Source organism: Mycena indigotica, assembly GCF_014461135.1.
Source record: "Mycena indigotica strain 171206Taipei chromosome Unknown Mind.scaff0006, whole genome shotgun sequence".
Classification (NCBI taxonomy): Eukaryota; Fungi; Basidiomycota; class Agaricomycetes; order Agaricales; family Mycenaceae; genus Mycena; species Mycena indigotica.
In genome coordinates this window covers 1,040,503-1,065,172 of record NW_023503005.1, presented here as the reverse complement: position 1 = coordinate 1,065,172, position 24,670 = coordinate 1,040,503, and the positions used below count along the sequence as shown (strand labels likewise).

The window sequence follows — 24,670 nt, the reverse complement described above, 5'->3', positions numbered from 1 at the left end:
TTCGAAGGGAGTAGTACTTCTGAGAGATGAACTATGCTACAATGATTTGTAATGCTTGAACCGCTCGAACCGCTCAATATCGTCCTCGTCTCGTGGGATTGCTGTTGGGCCCCTGATATGGTCCGTAGTCCGGAGGTGGGCGATTCGCTGTGTCCACAACATCAGCAACATAGACAACGACCTTTCAGTAACTCACATCGACCAGTTGGAGGCGAAGACGGCTGACCAGAGGATTGTGGAGGCGGAGTACGCGACTTGTTTTGGCTGAGAATGACCGCACCCTTGAGCCTTTCGAGGAGAAGCTCCGCGTTGAAGAGCGGGCCTACAACTATCAGCCTGACAGACAATATTCACACAGAAAATAGTTGCCATCGTAAGTCTCCGGCGGGGGCAGTTGCTGCACAAACCAGTACAGCTTTGCAGGCAGCGTCACGTGTCGTGGATCCTCCTTACTGCGAGCTGGGGAAGGATCCCTTCGTGGTGGTGGCGAGTATCGCGCTGGTGGGCGATCCTGCCGTGGACGCTTGTTGTGCTCTGGCGGTTTCCGGTCCGGTGGAGGGGGCGGTCGTTTATTCGAGTTAAGGTTTGGCAACGAGCTGCTTGGCGCAAGAGAATTCGGGCCGTTACTGGGTGTAGCCTGTGTTCCAGGTGCTGTTTGATTTTGTTTGCGCGATTTGGAAAATCCCAAATCATGGTCAGCAATTGGGTCGATGCTATGATATGTGTGACGCTGCGCAAAGCGTTTGATGGGTGCATCTAATTTGATTTTTAAAAAAACATCTCATCCGATTGCCTGGGCACTCACCATTCTGATATACCTCCGCCATTCGTCGTTCCAGTTCCAAAACACCTTTCAGGTCATCGTACATGTACTGGGACCTTGACCATCGCTCCCAAATTGGCTTGGCTTGCTGGGGTGTGAATGTGTTGATCACACGCTCAAATAAAGCCCTCGCATCTACGTGCCCATTTAGATGTCAAGGAAAGGAAAAAAATAGCGACATACTGTTCTCGTCGTTCACTGTCAACAAGAACCCAAGATGGCTCAGGACATATTGCGGCTCAGTTGCATATTTCTTCATTCCCATCTCGAAGATGCGAGCAGCAACGTCGCGGCCATCATCCAAATTGCATCTGTATTCCGTAAGAGCTGACGATGGTTAGTTGCGAAGACAAAATCAAAAGAGAACATACCCGCCGCCTCAAAGACTTCCCAACCAGTATATTCATCCCGCCTCGCCTTCCCAAACGCATCGCGCGCCGCTTTATGCCCTTGTGATCTCCGCGAAAAACGCATATAATTGATCCACACATTGGAGTATTGCTTCTTGTGCTCCGAAAGTTCCTCGGCCATGGGATTTTCGACACTGTTGGCCTCCTTGGTCGCATCCGGCATTGGCTCGTCTCCAAATGGATCCGGGGGCGAGGAATTCGAATCAGTGGGGGCAACAGTGGCCACCTGTGACAAGCGGACTAGATTAGCCCGTAGGATGGCGAAGAAGCGCTCGTAGAGAGCATGGACTTCAGCATATTCCCGCTGTTCCTTTTTGCTGTTGAGCTCGAGCAGCTCGAGTTGCTCAGCATATGCGTAGGTGAGCGAGTGGCTGTCTTGTAATCAGTACAGGAAGATCAAGAAAAATGAACACATGCCTGTCTGGGTTTGCTTCCAAACCTTGTTTCAATATGGAAATTGCCTCGGTGGTGTTGCCGACGCTGAGATTCCAGGAATAAGCCATGAACCTGAAGAGGGTTAGAAGACAAACAAATAAAATAACCACGCACCATATTTCGGGATAATATCGCATGCGCACTAAAGCCTTACGGTACATTAGTTGGATGCGGTTGATCAGTGCCGCTTTATCTTTGTCGTCAATTTCCAAAGGGTTGCCCTCTTCCCACTTGAGGTAAGCTTTCCATCGCGCAACGAGCTGGCGGTCGGCTTGATTGAATGATGGGAGGACCGGGAGGATCAGGCCATTCGTGGGACTGTTGAGATTCAAGCCATTGAGATGGGTCGACAGCTGGCGAAGGACGGTGCGAGCCTGCATGTGGGCGGGAGACAAGTCAGCCATGAACTTCTTGGCGGTGATTTTGTTCAGCCCGTTCTCGAAAGCTTCGAGGTCAGACCAGAGTTTCTCGACATTGTCGAGCGGAATTTGAACAGCGCGATGGTAGACTTTTCGAAGACCATCCATTTTTTGTTGAGTATCCCACGTCGTCGTCGTTTCTGCTTCATTGAGGAACTTAATATAAGCGGCGTGGATAAAGCCGCTGTCGCGGTCTTGGCCGATGTGGTTAAGTGCAAACTCGAACGCTTTGCGGATCGTCTCGCGAGTCTGGGCGCTGTGCTGGTTCGTTCCTTGTACGTAGTCTAGATAGCAGCGCCAAAGATCGACCGCTGGTGACGTTCGCAAGAATTTGTTGAGAAGCTCTTCCGCCTCGCTCGATGTCGCTTTGCTAACAAGAAAGTGGTTGATGTAGGCGGCTTGGGCAGACGGGTTGTTGGGGAACTGTTTAAGCAAGGCGTCGTAGGCCTTGCGAATACGGGACATGTCGTTCATCGATTCCGCAAGATCAATCGCACGTTTCCATCCTTCTGTGTCGTGAGGCGACTCTTGCAAACGAGCCAAAGCCACGTCAAGCTCGTCTACTTGAGTTGGAGCCTCATCCCCCATTTCAAGTTTCATCTCGGCGTCAGACATTTTCACCTTGGGAGGTCTTGCGGCACACGTCAACCACACACAGAGGCACTGGGAAGGTGTTCGAGTGAGGGTGGGAGCAAAACAGGCAAGGTTGTCACGATTTGTGACGTGCCTATCATGAGCCATTGGGAAGCACAGTATCAACGCTCAAAGAACGCGGCCACCCTCGATGATGATGAAGCAGACGAGCCAATGCCCGACATCGATCTCGAAGAGCTGCCTGGGTACCAAACTCCGTTGCAACAACTTACGCGACACTGGATGAATGAGCGACACGCGCCAGATATATTACCGGCTCAAGATGTCTTGCTTGGGTCAATACTCGACCATCTTAGACGACAAGTCTGTCCACTGCGCACATATAAAAGGACGTGTTTTCATTAGACATCCAGTCCGAGACGATCCAACTTCTTCGAGGGGACCCTTCAACATCTGAGGAAGACCATATGCGTATAATGCTCGCTCAAACCGAGGTGGAACGCGTCAAGTTCATCGTCCGGTCTTATGTCAGAACAAGATTATTCAAGGTACGTTCTTAGTTGGTTCTCTTGGATGATGGTCGTATACTGCCCAGTTAGATCGAGAAATATGCGCGACACATCATTGCGAATGAAGAAGTACAAACCCGGATAACCGCTGCAGAGCGCGATTATGCTAGCCGGTGTGTGTTTCTTCACTCAACTCTGGCCAGTTTGTTCACTCCGTCAGACACGCGCATTTGCTCGATCGACACTTTCATTCATCGGTTCTTCAAGGTTTGCCGGAGTCGCAAACGGCGCTAGACGATAGCCCCAAGTTAATCATGCCGCCGATGGGTAAATATTGAGCCCATTTCTTCATCGCCTACTCAAATCTTGACCAGTAACGGAACCAGAGACGACAAGGCCAGTTTTTGCTCACGCACTGAAGAATACCATTGCACGAACACATCGGTCAGTCCAGCAGTGCCATATTCCTTGCCTCGTAGCTAATACAACGAAGCGGAAAGGTCGCTGATATGTCGCGAGGCAGTTTAATGCTTCTACCTTTCTCAGCGGTAACTGATCAAATTGCGAACGGAGAGGTTGAGCTTGTGTAGAACTACCGTTTGGGAATATAAGGCTTGTCTTCCCAGTCGCTGTCCTCCTCATGATGGTCGTCTGTCTCGTCCATGTTATCTTCTTCGTTGTTGTCTGGTTCACTTTTCATCTCAACCTCCTCATCGGCCTTGCGCTTTCTCCGTTTGCGAGCAGGGGGAGCTTCACCATCGTCATTGTTAACAGCCGCTTTCTTACCTTTCCCTCTCTTCTTCTTCTCTGCAGCAGCTTCCTCAAGGTCAATAGTCCCCCCGTTAGAAGGATCGGGTACTGCTTCTACGAGTTCTTTGAGAAAATCGAGCATCTCCGTTGTCACAACGGCATGTTTCCTGGAGCGAATATATGTGTTTTTCTCCGTACACAGAAGGATTATTGACGCACAGATGATACGCCTCCACCTTCTTCGACCCGCGTTCTAACGTGACCTTGCTCGCTTCGTCAATGATGAGTCCGAGAAACAACTCGAGTGCCTTCGCTATACGAAGTTCCAGTTGGGCTCAAATGAAGTAGATAAGACCCACATATGACAATGGGCGTCGCTTGGGCTACCTTGCCCACTTCCTCGTCCTTCTGCATGATTCGCTTTATGCGCGCCTATGTCCGTTCAGAGTTGGCATAGCTTGACTGGAGACATCACTGCGCACGACGGGAAACTTGGTTTGCTTGTTCTTATTCTTCATGGGAGCCGATATCCCGCCACCCAACCACAAGATGGGAGAAGACTTGGAGAGGACAAAGAGAGAGAGACGCGAGCTGTGACAGGCGTGATAACGCAGGGCTTGTGAATTCAGTTGTGCTCGTGTAGTAAAGCTACCAGTGGGTTCAAAATACTCCCAAGGAGGCTGGTCGTGGTCAAGACCAGCTCATCGAGTGCCGTTCCAGTAATTATGGGGATACCGGGGTCGGCTGCGCACTTACGTACGTAATGCGCTGGCATAAAATTCAAAATATTTAGTGGGCCGACTCTTTGCTCTTGTCCGTCATGTCGTCTTTGACCGTCAAGGCTACGACACTGGCCTCCATAAAAAATGCCCCGGTCATCGGTCTCGCGGAGGGCAATGCACAGTTCTCCAACTACCAACTTGCTGCAGTCGTTCTCGTCGTCCCGTACATCATCAAGAGCGTTACCCCCATAGTCAAGTATGGCGGTTTCAAGACCTACCTCTTCCTTCTTCTGCTCACCGGTGTGCCCGTGACGGTTGCCTATTGGTCGTTCATGTCCAGCCACGGTGCACGAAAGAACGAGAAGGTCTCTCTCCCAGGCAAAGACATCGAAACCTACATCACCATTAAGGACCCCGAGCTCAAAAAGCTTTACAACGGCACGAACAAGATCCCGATGCAGGTCTTCCACGACGCCTACTTCGACTCCAAGATTGACTTCAATGGTGAGTGACCACCGTCGCGTCGCGTCACCCGTACTGAAAAGCGCGTCAAAGGTGACGTTCTTGACATTCTCGAGCAGCGACATGACTGGGCCAAGTTCAACTTCACTCCCGAACTGTTCCGCTACGTCTTCATGGACTTTTTACCCGAGGTTATTGTCCACTCCCAAAACCAAGACGAGGAGCAGGTTCGCGGGCATTACGACAGAGGAGACGACTTTTACGAATGGTATTCACCTCAAACGTCAAGTCATTGGAGGACTCATTTTTCTCCCCAGGTTTTTGGGTCCACGCATGATTTATACATCTGGCATTGTCCTCTCCCCCGACACTTTCGAGTCTCTGGAGACGCTACAGGACAACAAACTCGCAATTGTTTGCAACAAACTGAATCTCAAGTCCTCTGACCGGTATGTCCAACTCTCTGTCTAGTAACCTCCTTACACTGCTTCAGTTTATTGGATGTTGGTTGTGGCTGGGGAACACTGGTTGCTTACGCTGCAAAGAACTTTGGCTGTGATGCTACTGGAGTTACTCTAGGGAAAAACCAGGCCAAATTTGGAACACAACGAATTGCGGACAACGGTGTAGGCTTGCTATCATTTGACTTCGACTCTGATATCTTATCTTTTGCGATTAGATCCCTGCTGACAAAGCCCGCATCTTGTGCTGCGACTATCGCGAAATCCCACATGGGGCCGGAATTTACGACAAGATTGTCAGCTTGGAAATGGCCGAAGTGCGTAAATCTCTCAAAAAAAGTGGCCTCTCACCAAGTTTACTGTAGCATGTTGGTGTCCGTCGCTACTCGGCCTTCCTTGCCCAAATGTACGAGCTCCTCGCTGATGACGGTCTATTCGTATTCCAAGTTGCCGGACTGCGCCAAGGATGGCAATTTGAGGATCTCGTGTGGGGTCTCTTCATGAACAAATATGTGTTTCCTGGTGCCGACGCGTCTGCCTCACTTGCTTGGGTCGTCAACAAGGTCATTCGCCGCCCTCTCCATCGTAGTAACTTGCTGACTTGAGCTCTGCTAGCTGGAACAAGCCAACTTTGAAATCAAATCCATCGACGTGCTTGGTGTCCACTACTCTGCCACGATCTGGCGCTGGTACCTCAACTGGTTGTCAAACAAAGACAAGGTTGTCGAGAAGTACGGTGAAAAATGGTTCAGGACTTGGGCTTTCTTCCTGGCATGGTCGACGATTGCTAGCCGGTCAGTTGACACACTCGCACGTTCAATAAGCATGTTTTGACACCATTCCAGGCAAGGAACGGCCTCCGTCTTCCAAATCACGATGCACAAGAACCTCAACGCCTACCACCGGATGCTAGGGGCCGCTAACCACGGGGGAATCCATGTCAAACTCGACAAGGAGCCTGAGCTGATTCTTTAGATGCTGGTGGAGCAGACTATAAAAATTACAGTACACGAACACCTACTTAGACCCTTGTAGGACTGATGATAATGCGGTTATTTTGTTGATATTGACCACTGGCAAAGAACTGAAAAAAAACAACTACTGCGCCTGTTGTTGCTGAGAAGCACGACCTGGGCCCCTCCTTCTCCCATTTCCTCGTCTTCCACCATGTCCACCCCAGCCACCAACATAACTGCCAGGCCCAAGGAGACCTACACCGCCTGGCTCACCAAATGTCGCGACATTGCGTTCCCGCTCTTCTTCCCGTCGATTGAAAGCGCCTCTCCCGCGTCCGCGCCCACGCCCTCCTTGGCCACCCCGCTGGATCGGTGGCGGCGAAGACAAAGAGTCGAAGAATGACTTTTGCGGATTATACGCTCCTTTGTTTTTGGAGTCGTCGTCGTCGTCGCTGGGATTAGTGCGGTCGCTTCCACCATCGTTGTGAGTAGAGCGGGCAGCCAACGCTGCTTTGTCGAATTTCGCATTCATGCTCGCGAAATCAAAGTCCACCGCAGGCACCGAGACTCCGCCAGTAGCTTGGCCATCCTGGCGACGAGAACGGGGCCTCCGACCACCACCGCCGCCACCACCATTGTTGTTGTTGTTGTTTGTGTTGGAAACTCGTAGGTCCCCCAAAGCACGTTCTACGGTCTCGAGTGATGCCGCAGCATTATTGATGGCGGTCTGGTTTTGTGTGTCGCGGTGACGTGGGGCAGCCGCGCGAGGCTGTTGCTGCTGTGTCTGCTGCTGTTGAGCCGGAGGCTGCTGACGAGCGGGAATTTGCTGCGCAGTTTGTTGGGCGTAAGTTGGTGCTGCCACTGGTACTGGTACTGCAGCAGGGGCCACTGGCGCGGAGGCCTAACAAATGACAGTAAGAATTGGAGACAACAAAAAAAGAAGGGAAAATCACCCCAATGACGGCGGGATCGTCGGTGATGTTTCTGTGAGACGGTGGGGGCTCGTCGACAGAAAGATCTTTCACTTCAGACGCGCGAAAAATGATGTATTGGTAGGGTTCCTGGACTGGTGGAATATATTCATTCATAGGACGACGGGACTCGGTGCCCATTGAGAAAACTGTGATAGAATTAGCGCGCGTAGGAACGAGAGAATAAATCTGCAAACCAACCATTTGAAAGCTGGATAGTGGACGCGGCTGGGTCGATACCAGCCAAAATTCCTCGATAGCGTACATCAGAGTGGGAAATGAGGGAAATGGGTTTGCTAAGGAGACGTGGTCAGATATCGTTGTGTGTGGCACCAACGCGTCGCACCCAATGAAGCTGAGAGCCATGATGGGAGAAGAGAAAGTTAGAAGTGTCACGTGAAGCAGACGGCCTTGCAAGCAAACGTCTTTGACGAATGGGCCAGGACACAAAATGGGGCACGGGAGAGCAGAAGATCTTTGTTTCTTTCTGTGCATTATTCATTGTGTTCTGTACTGGTTCCTTGTGAATGCCCGGGCCACTCGGTCACGTCAACACGCACGTTTCTCGATCGATTTTCTTCCCCATCCACCATGCTTTCTGGTGCTGGAATCAAGATTTTCTCTGGTTCGCTCTTGTCCTATCCTCATCTTGCTGTGAAACTGAACTTTTTCACAGGGACCAGTCACCCAGAACTAGCAGAGATTATCGCTCGCCGGTAGTTTTTGGTCTGGTTTTCTGCTCGTGTGATCGTCTCAAGGCGTCATGAAGGATTGGACTTCCCCTCTCCCGTGCAGACATCACGAAAAACAGTATTGGCGAGAACAACGTTCGGATTGAAGGTACGCCTTCCACTTCCAGCCGACTAGGGCCAGATGCTCAGCTCCACCAGAATCCGTCCGCGAGGACGATGTTTACATCGTCAACACCGGTTGTGGGGCGGTCAACACTTCTCTCATGGAGCTCTGCATCATGATCCACGCTTGCAAGATTGCCAGTGCAAAGCGCATTACCGCCGTCATCCCCCTGTTCCCCTACGCTCGCCAGGACAAAAAAGACAAAAGCCGGGCACCTATCACCGCCAAACTCGTCGCGAATATGCTCCAGCGCTCGGGTTGCGACCATGTCATCGTGCGCTTCTTGCCCACTTCTCCCTTCCGTTGAAGCTCATCGTATACTTGTTTTGTAGACGATGGACCTTCATGCCTCCCAAATCCAGGGCTTTTTTGATGTTCCAGTGGACAAGTAAGTCGCTATCCGCCAGTCTCCTCTTCCAAACTTACACTCGGTCAGTGTAAGACGATTGTCGTAGTGGCCCTCACATCTAACACCGGTTAGCTCTACGCCGAGCCGTCTGTTATCCTCTATATCCGTACCCACTTCGACTTGAACGACGTCGTCATCGTTTCTCCGGATGCTGGAGGTGCCAAACGGTGTGTTGCCCTCCAAAATGCTACCACGGTTGGCTCAGGTATCATCCAGTGCGACCTCGATGGCAGATCGTCTTGGTGTGGACTTTGCTCTGTTCCACAAAGAGCGCAAAAAGGCAAACGAAGTCTCGAGGATGGTACTCGTTGGCCATGTTGCGGGTAAAATCGCCATTCTAGTGGACGATATGGCTGATACTTGCGGAACCTTTGGTTCTTGCTGCATCCCATCTTGCTGATGCTGGAGCCACCTCTGTTTACGCTATTGTGACCCACGGAATCCTGAGCGGGAATGCATTGACCTCTGTTATGGAGAGTCGACTAGAAAAGCTCATCGTCACCAACACTCTACCTCAGACGGCTAACCAAGAACAGTGCTCTAAGATCGAGGTCATTGACATCGGTCCGACACTGGGTAAGTTACAGTTGTCTCTCGTATCGCCCTGGATTGATTTTTTCAGGCGAAGTTATTCGGAGGTCACATTATGGAGAGTCGGTGTCGCAGCTCTTCCACGAAGTACCTTATTGAAACTATAATATACTTGCCCAGAGTGTGAAAATTCCCAAACCCACTCGCTTATTCGCTCTCTCGTCATCAGCTCAGGAGCGATGGTCTGTTGCTGACTCGATCGTCAGTAACGACCCCCTTTACAATAGTCATCGACCAGCTGACAGAACCGAACCGCTCACAGTGGCGACGGCGGCGAACGAACCATTGTTGGCCTCGTCATCACAAATGCACAACGAGGTCGATCCTTTCGAACAGCTTCACTATTACCATGGTGTGGGACTTCAATTGAACCCCAGAGGCAACTATGTGTTGGGTGGACCAAAATTAATCTACCGAACGTCCAAAGATCTATGGCCCAAGCCAACGCCACAGAAACCGCAATTCAGAGAGATGCGGCTGCAAGCTATACCCCCTGACCACGAGCTCTGCGTGAACCCGCTTCTTTGGGATGATATCAGAACAAAGGTGCGTGCTTCTGCATAAATTCAGGTCTATCTCGCCAACTAGTCGACTTCTTAGGTGGTGGAAAACCTCATACAAGCGAGTGCAAAGTTCACTTCCATCGACATGGTTGCATTCTCCTTTCCCGTTGAAGCCGACGACGAGCAGGGGGACCGTCCCAAACATCATACCACGCCGCCCACGATTTGGATTGGGGTTTTACCCGATACTCTGACTGCCCAAGAAGCGGAAAGACTGGCGCTCACAATCATACGCGACATCATCGAGAAGAAATTACATTCACGGGTTGAAGTCGCGTTCCGAGAATCAGTACCAGAACTCTGTAGCAAGCCTCTCCTCCCCGTGGTCCTTCCGGCAGATCCGCTCCATGCTCTTGTCGACAATTTATCGGTTGCGCTTCCCCTCAATATTTCCCTCAAAGGAGCACATAAACAAGGCACCTTGACCGCTTATTTTCGAGCAGGGCAGGAACTGTATGCGCTAACTGCTCGTCACAATCTCTTCGACCATGGGACAACGAGGAGTATAATTACCACCCCTGTGCGTGCTGTGCTGCCTTGTCACTGCTACCCCCATTTTTTCATCTGCAAAACAGCTGCACCGAAGAAGGAGGTCGTGTTAATGAACGCACAAAGCTTCAAAGATTTTCAAGAGCTAGTTGACCAGAAGATTGAATTGTTGGAGAGCGAGGAAGTGAACTTTGAACAACTCCGAGCATTTCATCAAGACGAGCCAACGATCTCTAGGATCAATCAACAAGTCGCTGCAATAACTCCCGTCAAAGAAGCTGTGACTGCGTTCGCTTCACGCTTGTCCAAAGATTGGAGTCAAGAGGGAGATCGAGTCATCGGGCACATCTTGTGGGCACCAAAAATCGAGGACAGTACCCAGCCGTATGGGTACACCAAAGACTTTTGTGTCATCCACCTTGACAAACGCAGCTTCAAAGAAGGGTTTCTCGGAAATGCTATTCCACTTATGTAGTGAGTCCGATGGGTTAAATTGCTTGAGCTGCCTAACTTGTTCGTTTAGCGTTGTCCCATGAACAATTCCGGCTTCTCCTTTATCGGATCCCGAACTGTATATATCCACTCGACGGCCTCGCAAAGATCAAGAGCATCTTGCCGACCCGTGATGACAATAATAATAATGGTCGATATGTCTTGAAGCGCGGCTGCTCAGAGAGCCAAACCACGGTTGGTCTGATGTCCAAATTTGAATCACATCGACGGTTTTATGACTCCGAACATCCACGGGACTCGCTCGAAATACCCATCCTTCCCCATCCAAACCGCGAGAAAGTGCGCCCACCCCTCGAGCAGAGGGTCTTTTCGCTTCCCGGGGACTCTGGTTCTCTTATCTTCGACACGCAGTATAAAGCGGTTGCCATCCTGACCGGAGGTGGCGCTACCTGCACCTGTCGGGATATGACCTACGGCACACCGATGGACTGGGTGTGGGACCTGATCAAGCAGAAACTACCAACAGCAGAATTCGACTTTGAGGGAGCAACAGACTTTTTCGGCTAATCCTTCTTGTACTTGATTCAGAGTGCTATATCGCCCAACTCTGATTAGATCATCAATGTGAATTTGTCATATTTTTTTTTACTTTCACTCACCAAACCAACTTCCTGCTGAACGACAACGACAATCTAACGCAGACTTTTTTTGTTTACAAGTTGGTACATATTACATGGATGACTATGGAGCTGCAAACGTTGTCGATTGTGCAACTTGTTACTTGAACACACGGGTAAAACCCGCATTGGGATCAAATGTGTACCCCACGACTGTTAGCTTTTTCAACCTTTGAACCCAGATATCAGGCAACTTCGTATTGCGACCCAGTCCTTTGGCAAGTTGAAGCCCATTCTCAGCTCGCAACAGCTTGTCCAGGCCTTCTTGAGCGGCAGCAACGAGACCACGAACACGATCGCCATTACTGCCCACAAGACAGTACATGAACTGCTTCATCTCAGTCTTATCCACATCAATCCGAGCTCCATTCTTAAGTCGTGAGAGAAGTCGTAACATTTTGGCGAAGTCATAACTATGGGTCTCCCCAACGGCGACTTGAACCAGGCCGATGTTCGAATGAGTGACGATGATCGAGTCCACGGCTGCGAAAGTAAGCGAATTGGGGAGGAGATAGAGTGGCACAGTGGTAGGAGGGTCGGTTGCGGTGGTGAAGCTGTCGAACTGCCCAACAAGGTCTACAGAGGCAGTTATACGAGAACCGAAGCAGTCAGGAAGCCACTTTTTATTAAGGATAGCATGGTGCATGAGACCTTCGAAAACTTTGCCTGCTAGCGAGCGAGTACCAGGGATATCGAATGCTGCGGCCAGCTGTCCTTTCAGGGTCTGAAGGAATGCTTGAGCGACCACCGGAATTCTCCGGACGATGGCGGAGGAAAGGAAATGAGTGGAGAAACTGCTGCGGTGGATGATGAGTTGTCCGTTGTTTTCGACGACCAGAGGCTCGATGCGGAAAACTCGGTGCATTGGCTGAGCACCTTTATCAAAATCTTCGAGCGACGCAAAACCAAACATGTTCTTTTGGAGAGCTTGTCCGATATATTGGTCGATCGTGAATGTATCATTGAGTACTGATGACTCGATACCCCAGAGCGCTCGTGGAATCGGTCCGGCAACACTTTGGCTGTTCTCAAGTGCATTTTGATTGAGACCAAGTAATGTCCTAAAAAACTGAGTGGTCGTTGCTGAGATTTTGCGTTGAATCTGCGCACCTTGTGGCTTGGGTTTCCTCGGATGACCACGTCTTCATGTACCATATCTTACCACCGAATTTCTGTTTGAACCCCTTCATGCGCTCCTCTTGAGGGGACGAAGTCCAGACGACGCCATATGCAGATCGTAATGCAGCAGGGGGTTCCCATTTCGTGTCTTCGACATCTATCACGACCCAACTTTTGCTCAAGTTTTCTGCAGCCTTGTTGGTTCGAGGGGAGAAATCGGCCGAGTGAGCGCCCTTTTGATCAAAATAGCAGACATCTTGGCCACCGAAATAGAAGAATACTGTCTTTCCAAGCGCCAACAGACGGAATAGCAGATAACAAGCAAAGCAGCTCTTTCCTGGAAGACAATGAGATGAGAATTCACGCTAGAAAGCTATTCACCTATTCCAGGCTGTCCAGTAATGAAAAATCTTCGAAAAATTTGTGGAGAACTGGGTTCATATGTGAAGAAAATATAGCGGAAGGCCTCCAAATATTCGTCCCTCACTATGAACGCGGCTTTCTCTCGATGTATGTCGAAAAGGACTCGGAGAGCACAGACCGCCAACACTTGGTGCAAAAAGAGGGTTGACGTATCGGATATTTGGCGACTGATTCCCCTTCACATCGTTAGCTTCTTCGTCTTCAATCGAGTCGTCCTCCATGGCGATGTCTTGATTTGAGATGAAATCCTGGTCCTCTACGAGCATGTTGGAGGGCAGGAGGTTGGGTTTGGAATTTGTTGACTCAGGTTCAAAGGGCTTCGCGGAGTCGATGAACTTTGTGAGTTCTGGGGGCTCAAGAAGTTCATCAGAGGGAGCTTTTGAAGGCCACAATAGACGATGAAGGCCGCGGAAGGACGCCCAATCTTGTTCAGCCAACATGGAGGTAGGAAATGAGACCCAGCAGTCCCGTGACATGCATCTCCGTTGATCAGACTTCTTGTATCCTGCAGGCAAGTAGATTTGAAATAAGTATCTGCGTGGCGACTAGGACTGTGTGCAGAACATCGCTAGATGCTCCAGCAAGCCCTACCATCAGCGCAACATTTCAGCAAGAGGCGATTAGATCATCAGCGTGTGAATTTGTCATACTTTTTGCTTCGGCCCCGCTGACCAAACCAACTTTCTGCTGAACCACCACCACAATCTCGATGGAATTCGTCCCTGGACCCGCAGTACACCAAATTCTCTGCGCCGATTGTGGTATTATCGTCACTACAGCGATTGACGAGCCTGACATGTCCTGTAGGAACACCGATTGCGCCCAACTCGGCTAACCTCTGCGTTGCTTGCCTGCGTAACTCGTGAGTCTGTTCTCTCTGGAGACGTATGGGCTGGAAACGAGAGCCAGTATCGATATTACGGAGGGTATCCCAAAGCAAGGCGCGTCGACACGATTTCAATCCATTGCTTCTCCATTAATCCATTTTCTATCGCAGCATCCGTCGCGTTTTGCAGGAATTGCGAGCGATTCCTGTCTCCACCACAAACTTGGACGCTTGCGCAGCCTGAATCGCCTGAACTGCTGTCGATCTGCCTCCGCAAACTAAAAGGGCTGAACAAGGTCCGACTAACCGAGGCCCATTTTATCTGGACAGAGCCCCATTCGAAGCGGCTACGAGTATCGATAACGATCCAGAAAGAAGTGCGCCATACCTTTGCTACGCGCTCATTTACCCATTGATTCAGGTCTTGATCAACACTATACTCGAACAAACGTTTGAACTCGAGTATCTAGTGCAGTACGGCCAATGTCCCGACTGTGCGCGGTTGGCGGCGAAGAATACATGGAAGGCACTGGTCCAGGTCCGACAAAAAGTGCCCCATAAGCGGACATTCCTGTTCCTAGAGCAGTTGATCCTCAAACATAACGCGCAAAAGGACACGATCTCAGTGAAGGAGGTCAAAGACGGCCTGGACTTTTTTTACAGCCAGAGGAGCCATGCTATCAAGATGGTCGAGTTTCTAACAAGTGTTGTGCCCGTAAGGTGCGCTGTTGTCTAACCTCTTTCGTCTTGCTAACCCCTTCTTAGATCTAAATCTTCAGAACAACTACTATCTTCGGACACACATTCGAATACAGCAAATTACAAGTTCACGTACTCGGTAGAAATTGCCCCTGTCTGCAAGGACGACCTTGTTTGCATTCCGTCAAAACTCGCCCGCTCGATGAGCAACATCCATCCGCTGACAATCTGCACGCGCATCGGCAACTCACTGCAGCTGCTTGACCCGACAACGCTGCAAATTGCTGACGTCTCGACAACCTCATACTGGCGAACACCATTCGATAGTCTAGCGGCCGTAACTGACCTAGTCGAGTTCACCGTGCTCGACATCGAGCCTGATGGGCGGACCCGCGGGAAATATGTCATGGCAGACGCACAAGTGGCGTTGGCCGGTGCTTTTCGGGCTCATGGGGAGGAAGACGATGTAATGATGGACGACGAGTCGTATGGCGGGCGGGCGGCTCAAATATTCCACACCCGCACCCATCTCGGGGCCATCCTCCAGCCAGGAGACACTGCGTTTGGTTATCACCTGACAAATGCGAACTTCAATTCAGAAGACTACGCTGCTTTGCGGGCAGAACACCTTCCAGATGTTGTCCTGGTCAAGAAAGCGTACCCGAACCGGAGGAAGAAAAGCAAGGCCCGCACATGGCGGCTGCGGAGTATTGGCAAAGAGGCTGGGGAGGAGGGCGAAACTGGCGGTGGGCGTGGTGTTGTCGGTCGGATGGGTGGCCGTGACCAGCGCAAGGTCGAAGAAGACTATGAAATGTTCTTGCGCGAACTAGAAGAAGACCCAGAAATGCGTGGCGCGATCAATCTCTACAAAGCACCAGTGCAAGATGCGCGAATGGCTCCAGCGACCACAGAGAGTCGGGCAGCGGGTAGAAAAGGCGGCAAGCGCAAAGCACAATTCGCGATGGAGGTTGATGCGGCACCGGCTCCAGAAAGGACGACGGACTCGGACGGGGATGTGGACAATGAGGCGGACTTCCCTGATGTCCGATTAGACGAACTGTTGGAAAACTTTGACGATCTTACACTGGGAACAAGCGAAGAGTTTGTACCAGAATGAAAATACCTTTCGTGGCAGTTTTCTTTTCAAGAAGTGCGAGCTGACCTTGGAAGCTCCCAGTAAGAATTCTGGTACAGTCATGTTTCCTGTGCCTGCAAACCTGACCATCGTCCCTCCATCAAATCTTACAACAAGAAGGATACACATTCAGCTTTGGTTACAATACACGGGTTCTCGTTTGGTGGTATCAATTGAAGCTATGCGGAGAGTGGAAAAAGAATAAATGATGCTGATTCACAAGATAAGCAACCAAGATCACTCTATAGCAAGTTATGCGCACCTAAGTCTTCTCGTCGGATAATCTTACTCGTTGTCTCCACCACGCCCTGTTTGCATGATAAGCAGAGTAATTGCAGAGATCAACTTGCACCAACCTGACGGATTGTACAAATTTATGCTGATCGCGTCTTGCGGCGTCAAACCCAGACTTTCAAGGGCGAAATGATGCTCTATAAAAGAGGTTGTTGGCAATGTGGAAGTGGAATAGAAGCCGGCGCGTTCGCGGAGGACCATTGACCACATCCAACATAAGGTAGAGAAGGAGTCTGGAGGAGGGACACCCTGCTGGGCTTGTGCATGTGTTATGCGCATGTATGCCAAGAAATCCAACAGCGTACACTCGTCGGCCCCGGTTTCCTGGACAACCCCTCCGCATTGCGTCTAACAATCCTCAGGAGGTGCAGAACGATGAAAGAAAACCAACCAATGCGATAGCAGCACAAATGTCATTCCCTTCGGCCGAAAAGAGATGTTGTGTGGCTTGGAGGCTGCGCCGCTGCGCTCGGTGGTTCTGTTTCGTGTTTGTCCTGTATGGTGTTTGGGAGGTGGCAGGAGCCAAAAGCACGCCAGATAATTTCAGGGCAGCGCTCAAATCCGGCGGAGGGAGGGCTGTGGCAGGAAGGGGGCGGAGTGTGAGCGTGCATTGGAAGAGGTATGCAGTGTCAGTTCTGAATGTAGGTGATTTCCCTGCCCGCAATAAAATCAACGCAATAGGCAGGGTTGAAAGGGAGGCTTTTGTGATAATTGCGCCTGAGGCATTATTGGTGAGAATAGCTAGGTCGCCTAGTTCAGTCCGAGTCGTTTCCAGAAGCGCCATCGTTGATTCCAGTTTTGAGTCAGTCGATGCGACTTGAGCCCGAGTCGTTTCCAGAAGCGCCATCGTGGATTCTAATTCTGATTTAGTCGATGTGAATTTCGCGTGGGTAAGGGTGGTATGTGTGCCAAATGCTAAGGTAAGGGCACGGACTTGTGCGCGTAGCGGAGTGAATGCCGCGTCCGTTTGTGTTTTCGACAACTGCAAGCACTTGTCAGTCTCAGCATAGTGAATACATCTCATACGACGTTTCGAAGATAGTCGGCAGTACGGCGCCCTGCTTCCTCCTGGTTGCCGGCCTGCAGCAAACGCATGATGCGGGCCAATTCCTCGGACGGCGAATGGGAGCTGGAACTATCCATAGTCCAAGTCAACGAGCGGTCTAAATATCTAATACCTTACCTTCGTGAAAGTGCAAGACCGCGACCTGCATTAGGGTACACTCTTTTGAGCCAAAGCCAGATCATCATGGAAACTGAGAAAGGGGTCAGTCACGTCATATGACCTAACTGATTGTTCCAGCGTTATCTGATTACAAGTCCAACCAAGTCCGGACCACGCGACGCAGTAACAAAAAAGCCTATTGCACTCCAGTTGGTATGGGCAATAGCAATATGAGGTAACGACATGGCTCGTATGAGACCGAACAACTTTCGTGCCCAATTTGACGTCCCTCGACATGATACTAGAGGACATAGACCTTCGCGTCATGACTGTTGAAAAGGGAGCCCAGATATTTATCGCCAACAGGCCGCACCAGAAGTTTACCGTTAGCCGGAATCGACTTGTATTCCGGAACCCGGCGTTCGTCAGTCGGACCGTGCCGTGTATTAAGCCAATCCAATCCGGATGCATCTCCAATATCACGTGCAATATTGCTGAGGCCTGGGAATGGCAGCAAATTTTGCAGCAGCCGTGGCAGTCCACGTGCGAATGCGGCGGACAAGGCCCTCGATACGCAACGCGTCGACATTCGCCTCTGTCAACAGCTGGGCATACTCATTGCTGGCCGCCCGCAGGAGCTGCGTTAATGAGCGCAGAAGCAGCTGAGAGTCTGCGCTGCCATTGGGAGCTCGAGCTTGGCCACAGACGCCCCCAAAGCCCAAGCGAGGCCCAGAATCCATCAACAGCATCTTCGTCGCCTCCACCTTTGTAGAACAAGAGGTGGTGCGCTGGCCCATACCAACAATGCCAACATCGACCGTGTCGACGCTCAGGGCTTGCACGTGCACATTCCCACGGTGAGAGGTGAGATGTCAACTTGAAGCGGTCGCGGCGGCCCACTCGTCCATCGGTGTAGAATAGATGACGTAGGTTGCGAATAGGGTATCAGCCTTCGTCCCCGTCACATGCGGAGGAGGGCAGACAAGAAGATTACGGAGCGCTGCAACATCGTCTCCGAGGTTGTATGTACCTGGCACAAATACTGCCGAGTGCAGCAATACCATCGGAAAATTTGGAGATGGCGGAGATGGTGGTGGTAATAGATTGAAACATCTTGAGTGAACCCGGTTGGAGCAGCTTAGCGGGCCCCTTATGATAAAACTCTTCGTAGTGCCGCCGATCAGCTTGTAAACGGAGGATTCTGGGCCTATGTGTGGGGGACTAGTCGCAAATATAAGCCAAATTTTGGATTGTGTAGAACAAAGTCCCTCGGACCAGAATCGGACGCCTTCGAAGGTTCGCAATTGGACTCTGACTCGGAATCAGTCACCAACTCGTAGTCCGAGTCCGACTCCCCGCTGTAGTACGGGCTTTGCGGGATGTTGGGCATCTTCTTGTCCAACTCGTTCTCGGGAATGCGTGAACAGAGGTCTTCGAAAGCGGTCAGTAGTTGAGCAGCCGAAGGACGCGCTGCCGGGTCCAAAGCGGTCATGGACTGGAGCAGGGATCCAAAATACGGGGAGAGCGTAGGATGCCTCTAGGAAACGGGTTAAGAAGACTCTAGGGCGAACGAAGACATTCACGAACTCTGGACTGCTTGAGGAATACATTTCCGAGCTGGTAGATGTCCACCTTGAAGGGATTATACGGCTCATCGTCAGAGAGCTCTGGGACAGTTTTATCTTGGCCCACGGCAGCAACGTCTCGAGCTTGATCTGCGCCTTCTTCATGGAACGAGGACAGTCCAAAATCGATGAAGTAATAGTCGACGGGAGCAACTAAACAGCGGTCGCGCCAGCCACTTGGATGTTCCAAGTTGCCGTCGATGGTTTTGGAGAAGCGGAAGTGAAATCCAAAGGGCTGCACTTTGGTGGCGTCCATCATCATATTTAAGGCACACACATCTCTGAAACAAGGTAAGAACAAGCTAGTTCTGTGTGAATATCGCTTACCGATGAGTTATTCTATGGAAATGCATGAACTGCAGGCCCTTGCATACGGTGAGCGGGTCGCAATGCACAACCTGAGAGGTTGTCTACCTGAAAATACTGTCGCATGCACTCCACAACTTCTCGTAGGTGTCGGAAGACAGGCACGTCGAACTGTTGCAAGAAGGGAATAACGATTATCAGCGTTGAGTCATCGTCGGGCAGAGGAATGACGTCGAGAAGTGGGACAGTGCGATTGTGTGGGTGCTGCCTAGTATTGAGGTATTCCAGAATGCTGAGCTCGGGACTCGCGGTTATGACCCTCCTCAGGACAACCTTGTTTCTGTCTGAAAGACGGACCGCATCGAGCACATTTTTTCTCTATCACGAGTCAAGTTGAAAAGCGGTGCGGCAACAAACTGTCGCTGACCATTTCCCGAATGCCATCCTCGAATTCGTGGTAATTCTCCCTTTCAGGATCGAAACCAGAGTCAGGCAAAGTCCATGAAGGCACCCAGTCGCGTTGATAACGTGGGCGTAGTTGATATCCTCGAGTCAGAAGAAAAGGCTGATATTGAATCCACCATTTCTCATACGGAGATAGAGTCCTACGACGAGGTTTTAGGGCAATCTGTGAACCAGAGCGTTGGATTACAGATGATATGTGTCGCCCATCGTGGTGGACTGGTTGTTGTGGGCACTTTGCGTGAAAGTGTGACATGTCGTCACGAGCACATTCAAGGACAGTCGTCAAACTCGTTGAAAACACACAATTATTGTGGCCAGTGTCTTTACTCGGCTATTCAATGTCATTGCCCGGTTTCAAGAATTCTACGGTTGTGTCCGCTAGCCCATTGCGATCATACAAACTTCAACAGAAGAAAGTGTCACAGTCCATCACAGTGTGCTAGTGGTGACTAATCGCGTGTGCCATAAGTTAGTGTTTTCACACTGCTGACAATAGCAATGGCAGTTTGCTGATGGGAGTGCGTACGGCAGGCCCAACGGCAGTTTGCAAGGGGGCGGCATGTCAGACAAGCTAGGAGTATAGAGCTCTTTGAGACTTTCTTTGTGGCCTTCACCTTATCTAACACGCATGTTTTGTGAAAGGGAAATTATGACGCATGTTGTGGCAGCTGTCATCTTTGTCCTAAGCATCTGTTTTTCAATTAAAAGACCCTGTCGCTTGCTTCTGAGCCTACTGATTACATGGCCCCTGCTACTGCGTACCGCCAGAGGAAGCGGAAGACAACAGACACATCCGCCAATGACTCCCAACAAGGCCGTGGAAAAGCGGCATCAGCCCACTGCCGGTCCGAGTGCCGCATCTTCCTCTCATCCTTCGACAACTCCCATCTCCTCCGACACACCAGCTGACCCTCCGACCATCACACGGCCTCCTGCTGCCCGTCGCCGCCCCAAACAGAAGGACGCAAAGGATATCGAGGAAGCAACTGCGGTGCGTTAGATACTTAGTTACAAGTGCCAGTGAAGCCTACTCAATCTGTTTCAGGCTGCCTTCCGACGATGGGTGCGCGTGCTGTGTGGGAGCTATCACACAGTCATCGGGACTGGGTCGTGCGACGGATGAAATGGCGTGGTTTGAGAAGCGGCACATGCCTGTGGAGAACATGCAAGCGCATGTGGATAGGCTTGTTGTACAAAGCAAGCAGCCCATCGCCTCTGCAGCTCACCGCGCAACACGTGTTCTGGAGCAGGTCCAGGAGGCGAATCTAGATACTGCTGGGCGGCCAACAAAGGGCACGAACGCGTTGGCCCTAGGCCAAATTCCACATTCCTGGCTCGCCCATGCATTCACTGTCATTGCTGCTGCCGGCCTCCGCACATATCTCCCCGACGTCTTCGGCCCTCTTCGCTCTCCATACAACGAACTCCACTGCATACTTGCCATTTCCACCTTCCAATCTGCTGCACGGGCCTTGGTCTTCACTGAACAATCGGTCTCCTCGGCGCTTGCGATGGATGGTCTCTTCCTGAGTGATATCTTTTGGAAGTTCATTCAGTGCACACTGGGCCCAGACAGTCACACCATCGAAAATGACCCTGATGGTCTGCGCTTGCGGAAGGAGTTGGAGGTAGTCAAGAAGCGTCGTGACGCGGTGTGTTCACGTCCTGTTTGCCATATCGCTACTATGCTAACCTGGCTTATTACAGCTGTGTGCACGTCGTCTGGCGACAGCAGTACGGAAGAATTTCCGTCGCCCTGTCCTTCGTATGGTCGCACAGCCGGCCTGTCATTCAGATGACGAAGACATCCCACTTGAGCAGCGGGACCGGCGGGCAAGGAATGCGCCAACTCGGATTGCACGCGAGAAGCCTGGCCGCAGTCCGTGTGCCGAGGCACTGTTCCGCTACCTCGACCGGGAGGCCAAGCTTGAATGGGACAGAAATCCCCTCAGGCAAAGCGTACGCAAATCGATGACTACTTTGCACTGTCTTACTAACAACTGTGTAGGCCGCCAAACCGTAGAATTGACAATCGTCTAGAGCCCAGTCGTCTCTCCCGTATCCTTCCTCCTGCCATGTTCTTTGCGAAGGGTGAGAAGGACGCAGAGCAGGAGTTAATTCTTCCGATGGACTATTTTGAGCCTAGCTTCTTCAATGCAATGGACGTGCGAGACCGTGCCAACTACTCTGACGACACCACCATCGCCTTACCCGACATCGCATATTGCCTCAGTCAAGAAGGCTTCGACATGTGGAAGGAGGAGAGGAATACTTCGTTTATGCAACGCTTCGGCAAGACTGTTCGTGCACGCTACAATGTTCCGACAGATGAGGAGATAGCGGAAGAAAGGGCTCGCAGAGACCGAGAGGCAGAAGGAGAGGAAGAGGTTATACACATGGAGGATTCGGACAGCGAAGACGAAGGAGATGCGGCGACTGCTCCTCCTCCTCCTCCACCCCCACCCCCGCCCCCGCCCCCGCCCCCGCCGCCTGCACCACCAGCATAATAGGGACAAATTCGTTCCATTTTAGAGAATGTATTTACTCTAGTGCCGCGTTTATAGTAAACAGCATAGATACTGCAATAATATCAGCCATGGCAGCTCAGACCAGGCACAACAAGTACACACCTTGAATACCCTTCCAGGCCTCATTCATGCATCCACCCGTTTCTTCCAAAGAGCATTGCTGGACTGTAGAGCGCGGGACATCGAGAGAGAGGAAGTGACGAGCGAGCGGCGGCGGGAGCACCGCTCGCCCGTTCACGCTGAAATTTTCAGCATCTGGGGAGACACCCCGCTGGCGCCAAACGCCGCAGTTTGCTGCGAAACGGTCGATGATTCGGCGCGGGGGAGGAAGAGGCAATCGAAAATGGCAAGTGGCGGCGGGAGGCAACGCGTGGGCTGACGACCGCTGTATGCGCAACAATGAAAGCGCCTAGAGGGCCAAGTAAGAGGGCCCGGTTTGGCAGGATTTGGCCGAGAAACGCACACCAGGCAGCCGAGGCAATTTTAAGTCCACCTTGGACATTGTGTTGACCGACGAGCGTCAACGGTGCGTCCAGCAGTCTCGGTCGTCGAGATGTGGGAAGGGTAGGGGCGTCCCGGACGCTCCTAAAAAAATGGAGGGGAACGGCCAGGAATTGGCCGTAGGATGGTGAGGACAGTATCCGGTGAGGTGGCTGAAACTGGGCGGTTTCACCACTCACCTTCCGTCCCCAGCTTTCTCTTCCCCTCTTCTACACTCCCCCCACCTCATTACCCAGCGTTTCTCCCCACATCACCGCCGTTCTACGCGCGCGCCGTCGTCCGAGGTGGTGGATGGGAAGTTGGCGTGAGAGGCCGGCGTTACTCGGAGTCACTGACCCGGAGACCCGGAGCGCCGGTCACGCGGAACACAAGCCAAGCCATCGATCCACGATTCTCGCACGCCAAGATCGCCGAGATCGAGAGCGGCAACACGCAGCAGGTGAAATCTAGGAGTCAAGCCTGAGTCAAGCTGTGCCGCCACGCGTCATACTTGGGAGGGGCGGCGGTTTTGGTGCGACTAGAAGGGCGAGCAATGGTGAATGTGGCCCCAAAGCGTGGTGACGAGGGGAGCTGGAGGGAACGGCCCGGTGTGGGAGTACAAGCGGGACACATGACTGATGTCCGTGATTTCTGCAAGATAGGCAGATGACCCTCAAACGCAACTCGAACGCGATGTGCGTCATCGGTGCCGGCTCAGGTAACAGCGCCCAGAGACTGATTCTGGTGGGCAGAACCACAGGAAGCGCTCTGCGCAACGAGCGTGAGTGCCTTTGGCCGTTCAGCGGGTGCCTCAGCAACTAGTATAATCAATACTAGATTTTGACATGATTGATAGATTTCTATTGAAGAAGCACTAGTACTATGTTCTATATAAATGAGCACGTTCATTATCATGGCTTGAGCACTATGGCCAAGAACCCCCCACGACTCTATGCCTGCACTTGCCTTGCCTATGGCTGCAACCAATCAATTATTGTAATTGATGGTGTCCCACAACAAGGGAAATGGCTGTCCTGGAGGAAGCGCAAACAGCATCGCACAGCTGTTCAACCCAAGGGGCCCGTCAAAAGACGTATTTCTAAGCATCCTGTCCGAAAAATAATAGCAAGTTTAAATCTTGTTGATTCTGATGATGAAGGTGAGCTATAGTTATACTTGGTCAAGAATGTACTTAAAAATTTGTGTAGATAATATTCAAGACCCTCCTGACCCAGAACCTCCTCAGGATTCAGCAGATGGTGAGAGTTAGATCATAATAATTTCTTCTCTGAAATAATATTTTTATTAGAAGCAGAAGATAGGGAGCCTAACAAATTGATTGTTGAGTTGTGCTCAATGCTTGCTATCTGGCTGCACACAAAGAAGAATGTCCCAGCCTCTGTGGTCAATACAACATTGAAAAGCATCAAACTGATTCTAGAAACTGCTCTAGAGATCATCAAGATAACCCTTGCTCAACAAGCTCCTGGAGTGACTGTGAATCTACCTAGTCTTGATATTCCTGTTGATATACGCACACTGCATGCTCGCTTTGAACTGGAACCAACCATCAAGCGCACAATCATCTGTCGCAAGTGCTATACAGAATACTCTGGTTCTGCAGAAGAACTACCTGACCACTGCCCATTTAAACGCTCTAGCAGGGCGAAAGAATGTGGTGCAGAGCTCACAAAAAAACGCCGGACTCCAACAGGTCTGAAGCTAGTTGCTCATACAACTTTCAATACTCTAGACTTTGATGAATGGCTTCAATTTTTCCTCTCACAGAAATATATTGAAGAGCATCTGGCAGATGCTGTAAATCGTCCAGCTCCAGAGGATGGGAGCTCAATCACTGATCTTCAGGATAGCCGTGCTTGGAGAGATATGCAAGACTACCTAACTTCCAAATATAATTTGGTCTTTGGGTTGTATATTGACTGGTTTAATCCTCTGATGAACAAGACAGCAGGTGAGCTTAAATATAAACTGTTTATAGAGTATTTAATTTTTATGGTGTCCTAGGAAAAGTAATATCCTGTGGAACACTCTGCCT

At 51.0% G+C, this 24,670-nt stretch overlaps 9 protein-coding genes across 9 annotated transcripts; 4 read left to right on the top strand and 5 right to left on the bottom strand.

Annotated features, from left to right (window-relative positions):
- Positions 1-73: 73 nt before the first annotated feature.
- Positions 74-2,702, bottom strand: MIND_00679700 (CFIA complex component; the record flags this gene model as incomplete). Its single annotated transcript, XM_037363508.1, has 8 exons — positions 74-147; positions 197-322; positions 370-756; positions 806-958; positions 1,007-1,150; positions 1,195-1,604; positions 1,651-1,740; positions 1,783-2,702. The coding sequence occupies 8 exons, from the start codon at positions 2,700-2,702 to the stop codon at positions 74-76; spliced, it is 2,304 nt and encodes a 767-aa protein (XP_037219152.1).
- A 111-nt stretch (positions 2,703-2,813) lies between these two features.
- Positions 2,814-3,780, top strand: MIND_00679600 (DNA replication complex GINS protein SLD5; the record flags this gene model as incomplete). The annotated part of the gene is made up of 6 exons (XM_037363507.1): positions 2,814-3,044; positions 3,095-3,229; positions 3,281-3,363; positions 3,411-3,517; positions 3,565-3,634; positions 3,684-3,780. The coding sequence occupies exons 1-6, from the start codon at positions 2,820-2,822 to the stop codon at positions 3,778-3,780; spliced, it is 717 nt and encodes a 238-aa protein (XP_037219151.1). The 5' UTR covers positions 2,814-2,819.
- Positions 3,781-3,782: 2 nt separating this feature from the next.
- MIND_00679500 (CBFD-NFYB-HMF domain-containing protein) lies at positions 3,783-4,521 on the bottom strand (the record flags this gene model as incomplete). Its single annotated transcript, XM_037363506.1, has 4 exons — positions 4,423-4,521; positions 4,300-4,372; positions 4,160-4,253; positions 3,783-4,107 (listed from the first exon to the last, which is right to left on the bottom strand). The coding sequence occupies exons 1-4, from the start codon at positions 4,456-4,458 to the stop codon at positions 3,783-3,785; spliced, it is 528 nt and encodes a 175-aa protein (XP_037219150.1). The 5' UTR covers positions 4,459-4,521.
- Positions 4,522-6,683: 2,162 nt separating this feature from the next.
- MIND_00679300 (uncharacterized protein) lies at positions 6,684-8,007 on the bottom strand (the record flags this gene model as incomplete). Its single annotated transcript, XM_037363505.1, has 4 exons — positions 6,684-7,442; positions 7,495-7,661; positions 7,714-7,808; positions 7,859-8,007. 4 exons carry the CDS (start codon positions 8,005-8,007, stop codon positions 6,684-6,686), a joined length of 1,170 nt encoding a protein of 389 aa, XP_037219149.1.
- On the top strand, positions 7,930-9,466 carry MIND_00679200 (putative Ribose-phosphate pyrophosphokinase 2; the record flags this gene model as incomplete). The annotated part of the gene is made up of 8 exons (XM_037363504.1): positions 7,930-8,137; positions 8,189-8,228; positions 8,282-8,352; positions 8,403-8,641; positions 8,700-8,755; positions 8,993-9,077; positions 9,118-9,352; positions 9,399-9,466. The coding sequence occupies exons 1-8, from the start codon at positions 8,104-8,106 to the stop codon at positions 9,464-9,466; spliced, it is 828 nt and encodes a 275-aa protein (XP_037219148.1). The 5' UTR covers positions 7,930-8,103.
- A 1,065-nt stretch (positions 9,467-10,531) lies between these two features.
- Positions 10,532-10,955, top strand: MIND_00679100 (TPR-2 domain protein; the record flags this gene model as incomplete). The annotated part of the gene is made up of 2 exons (XM_037363503.1): positions 10,532-10,893; positions 10,943-10,955. The coding sequence occupies 2 exons, from the start codon at positions 10,532-10,534 to the stop codon at positions 10,953-10,955; spliced, it is 375 nt and encodes a 124-aa protein (XP_037219147.1).
- A 694-nt stretch (positions 10,956-11,649) lies between these two features.
- MIND_00679000 (uncharacterized protein) lies at positions 11,650-13,531 on the bottom strand (the record flags this gene model as incomplete). The annotated part of the gene is made up of 4 exons (XM_037363502.1): positions 11,650-12,610; positions 12,660-13,005; positions 13,050-13,154; positions 13,210-13,531. The coding sequence occupies 4 exons, from the start codon at positions 13,529-13,531 to the stop codon at positions 11,650-11,652; spliced, it is 1,734 nt and encodes a 577-aa protein (XP_037219146.1).
- A 269-nt stretch (positions 13,532-13,800) lies between these two features.
- MIND_00678900 (60S ribosomal export protein NMD3) lies at positions 13,801-15,733 on the top strand (the record flags this gene model as incomplete). Its single annotated transcript, XM_037363501.1, has 4 exons — positions 13,801-13,860; positions 13,899-14,294; positions 14,339-14,637; positions 14,683-15,733. The coding sequence occupies 4 exons, from the start codon at positions 13,801-13,803 to the stop codon at positions 15,731-15,733; spliced, it is 1,806 nt and encodes a 601-aa protein (XP_037219145.1).
- Positions 15,734-18,417: 2,684 nt separating this feature from the next.
- MIND_00678800 (Protein kinase domain-containing protein) lies at positions 18,418-19,840 on the bottom strand (the record flags this gene model as incomplete). Its single annotated transcript, XM_037363500.1, has 6 exons — positions 19,794-19,840; positions 19,569-19,746; positions 19,250-19,519; positions 19,163-19,200; positions 18,798-19,116; positions 18,418-18,747 (listed from the first exon to the last, which is right to left on the bottom strand). Exons 1-6 carry the CDS (start codon positions 19,811-19,813, stop codon positions 18,418-18,420), a joined length of 1,155 nt encoding a protein of 384 aa, XP_037219144.1. The 5' UTR covers positions 19,814-19,840.
- Between the last annotated feature and the right edge of the window lie 4,830 nt (positions 19,841-24,670).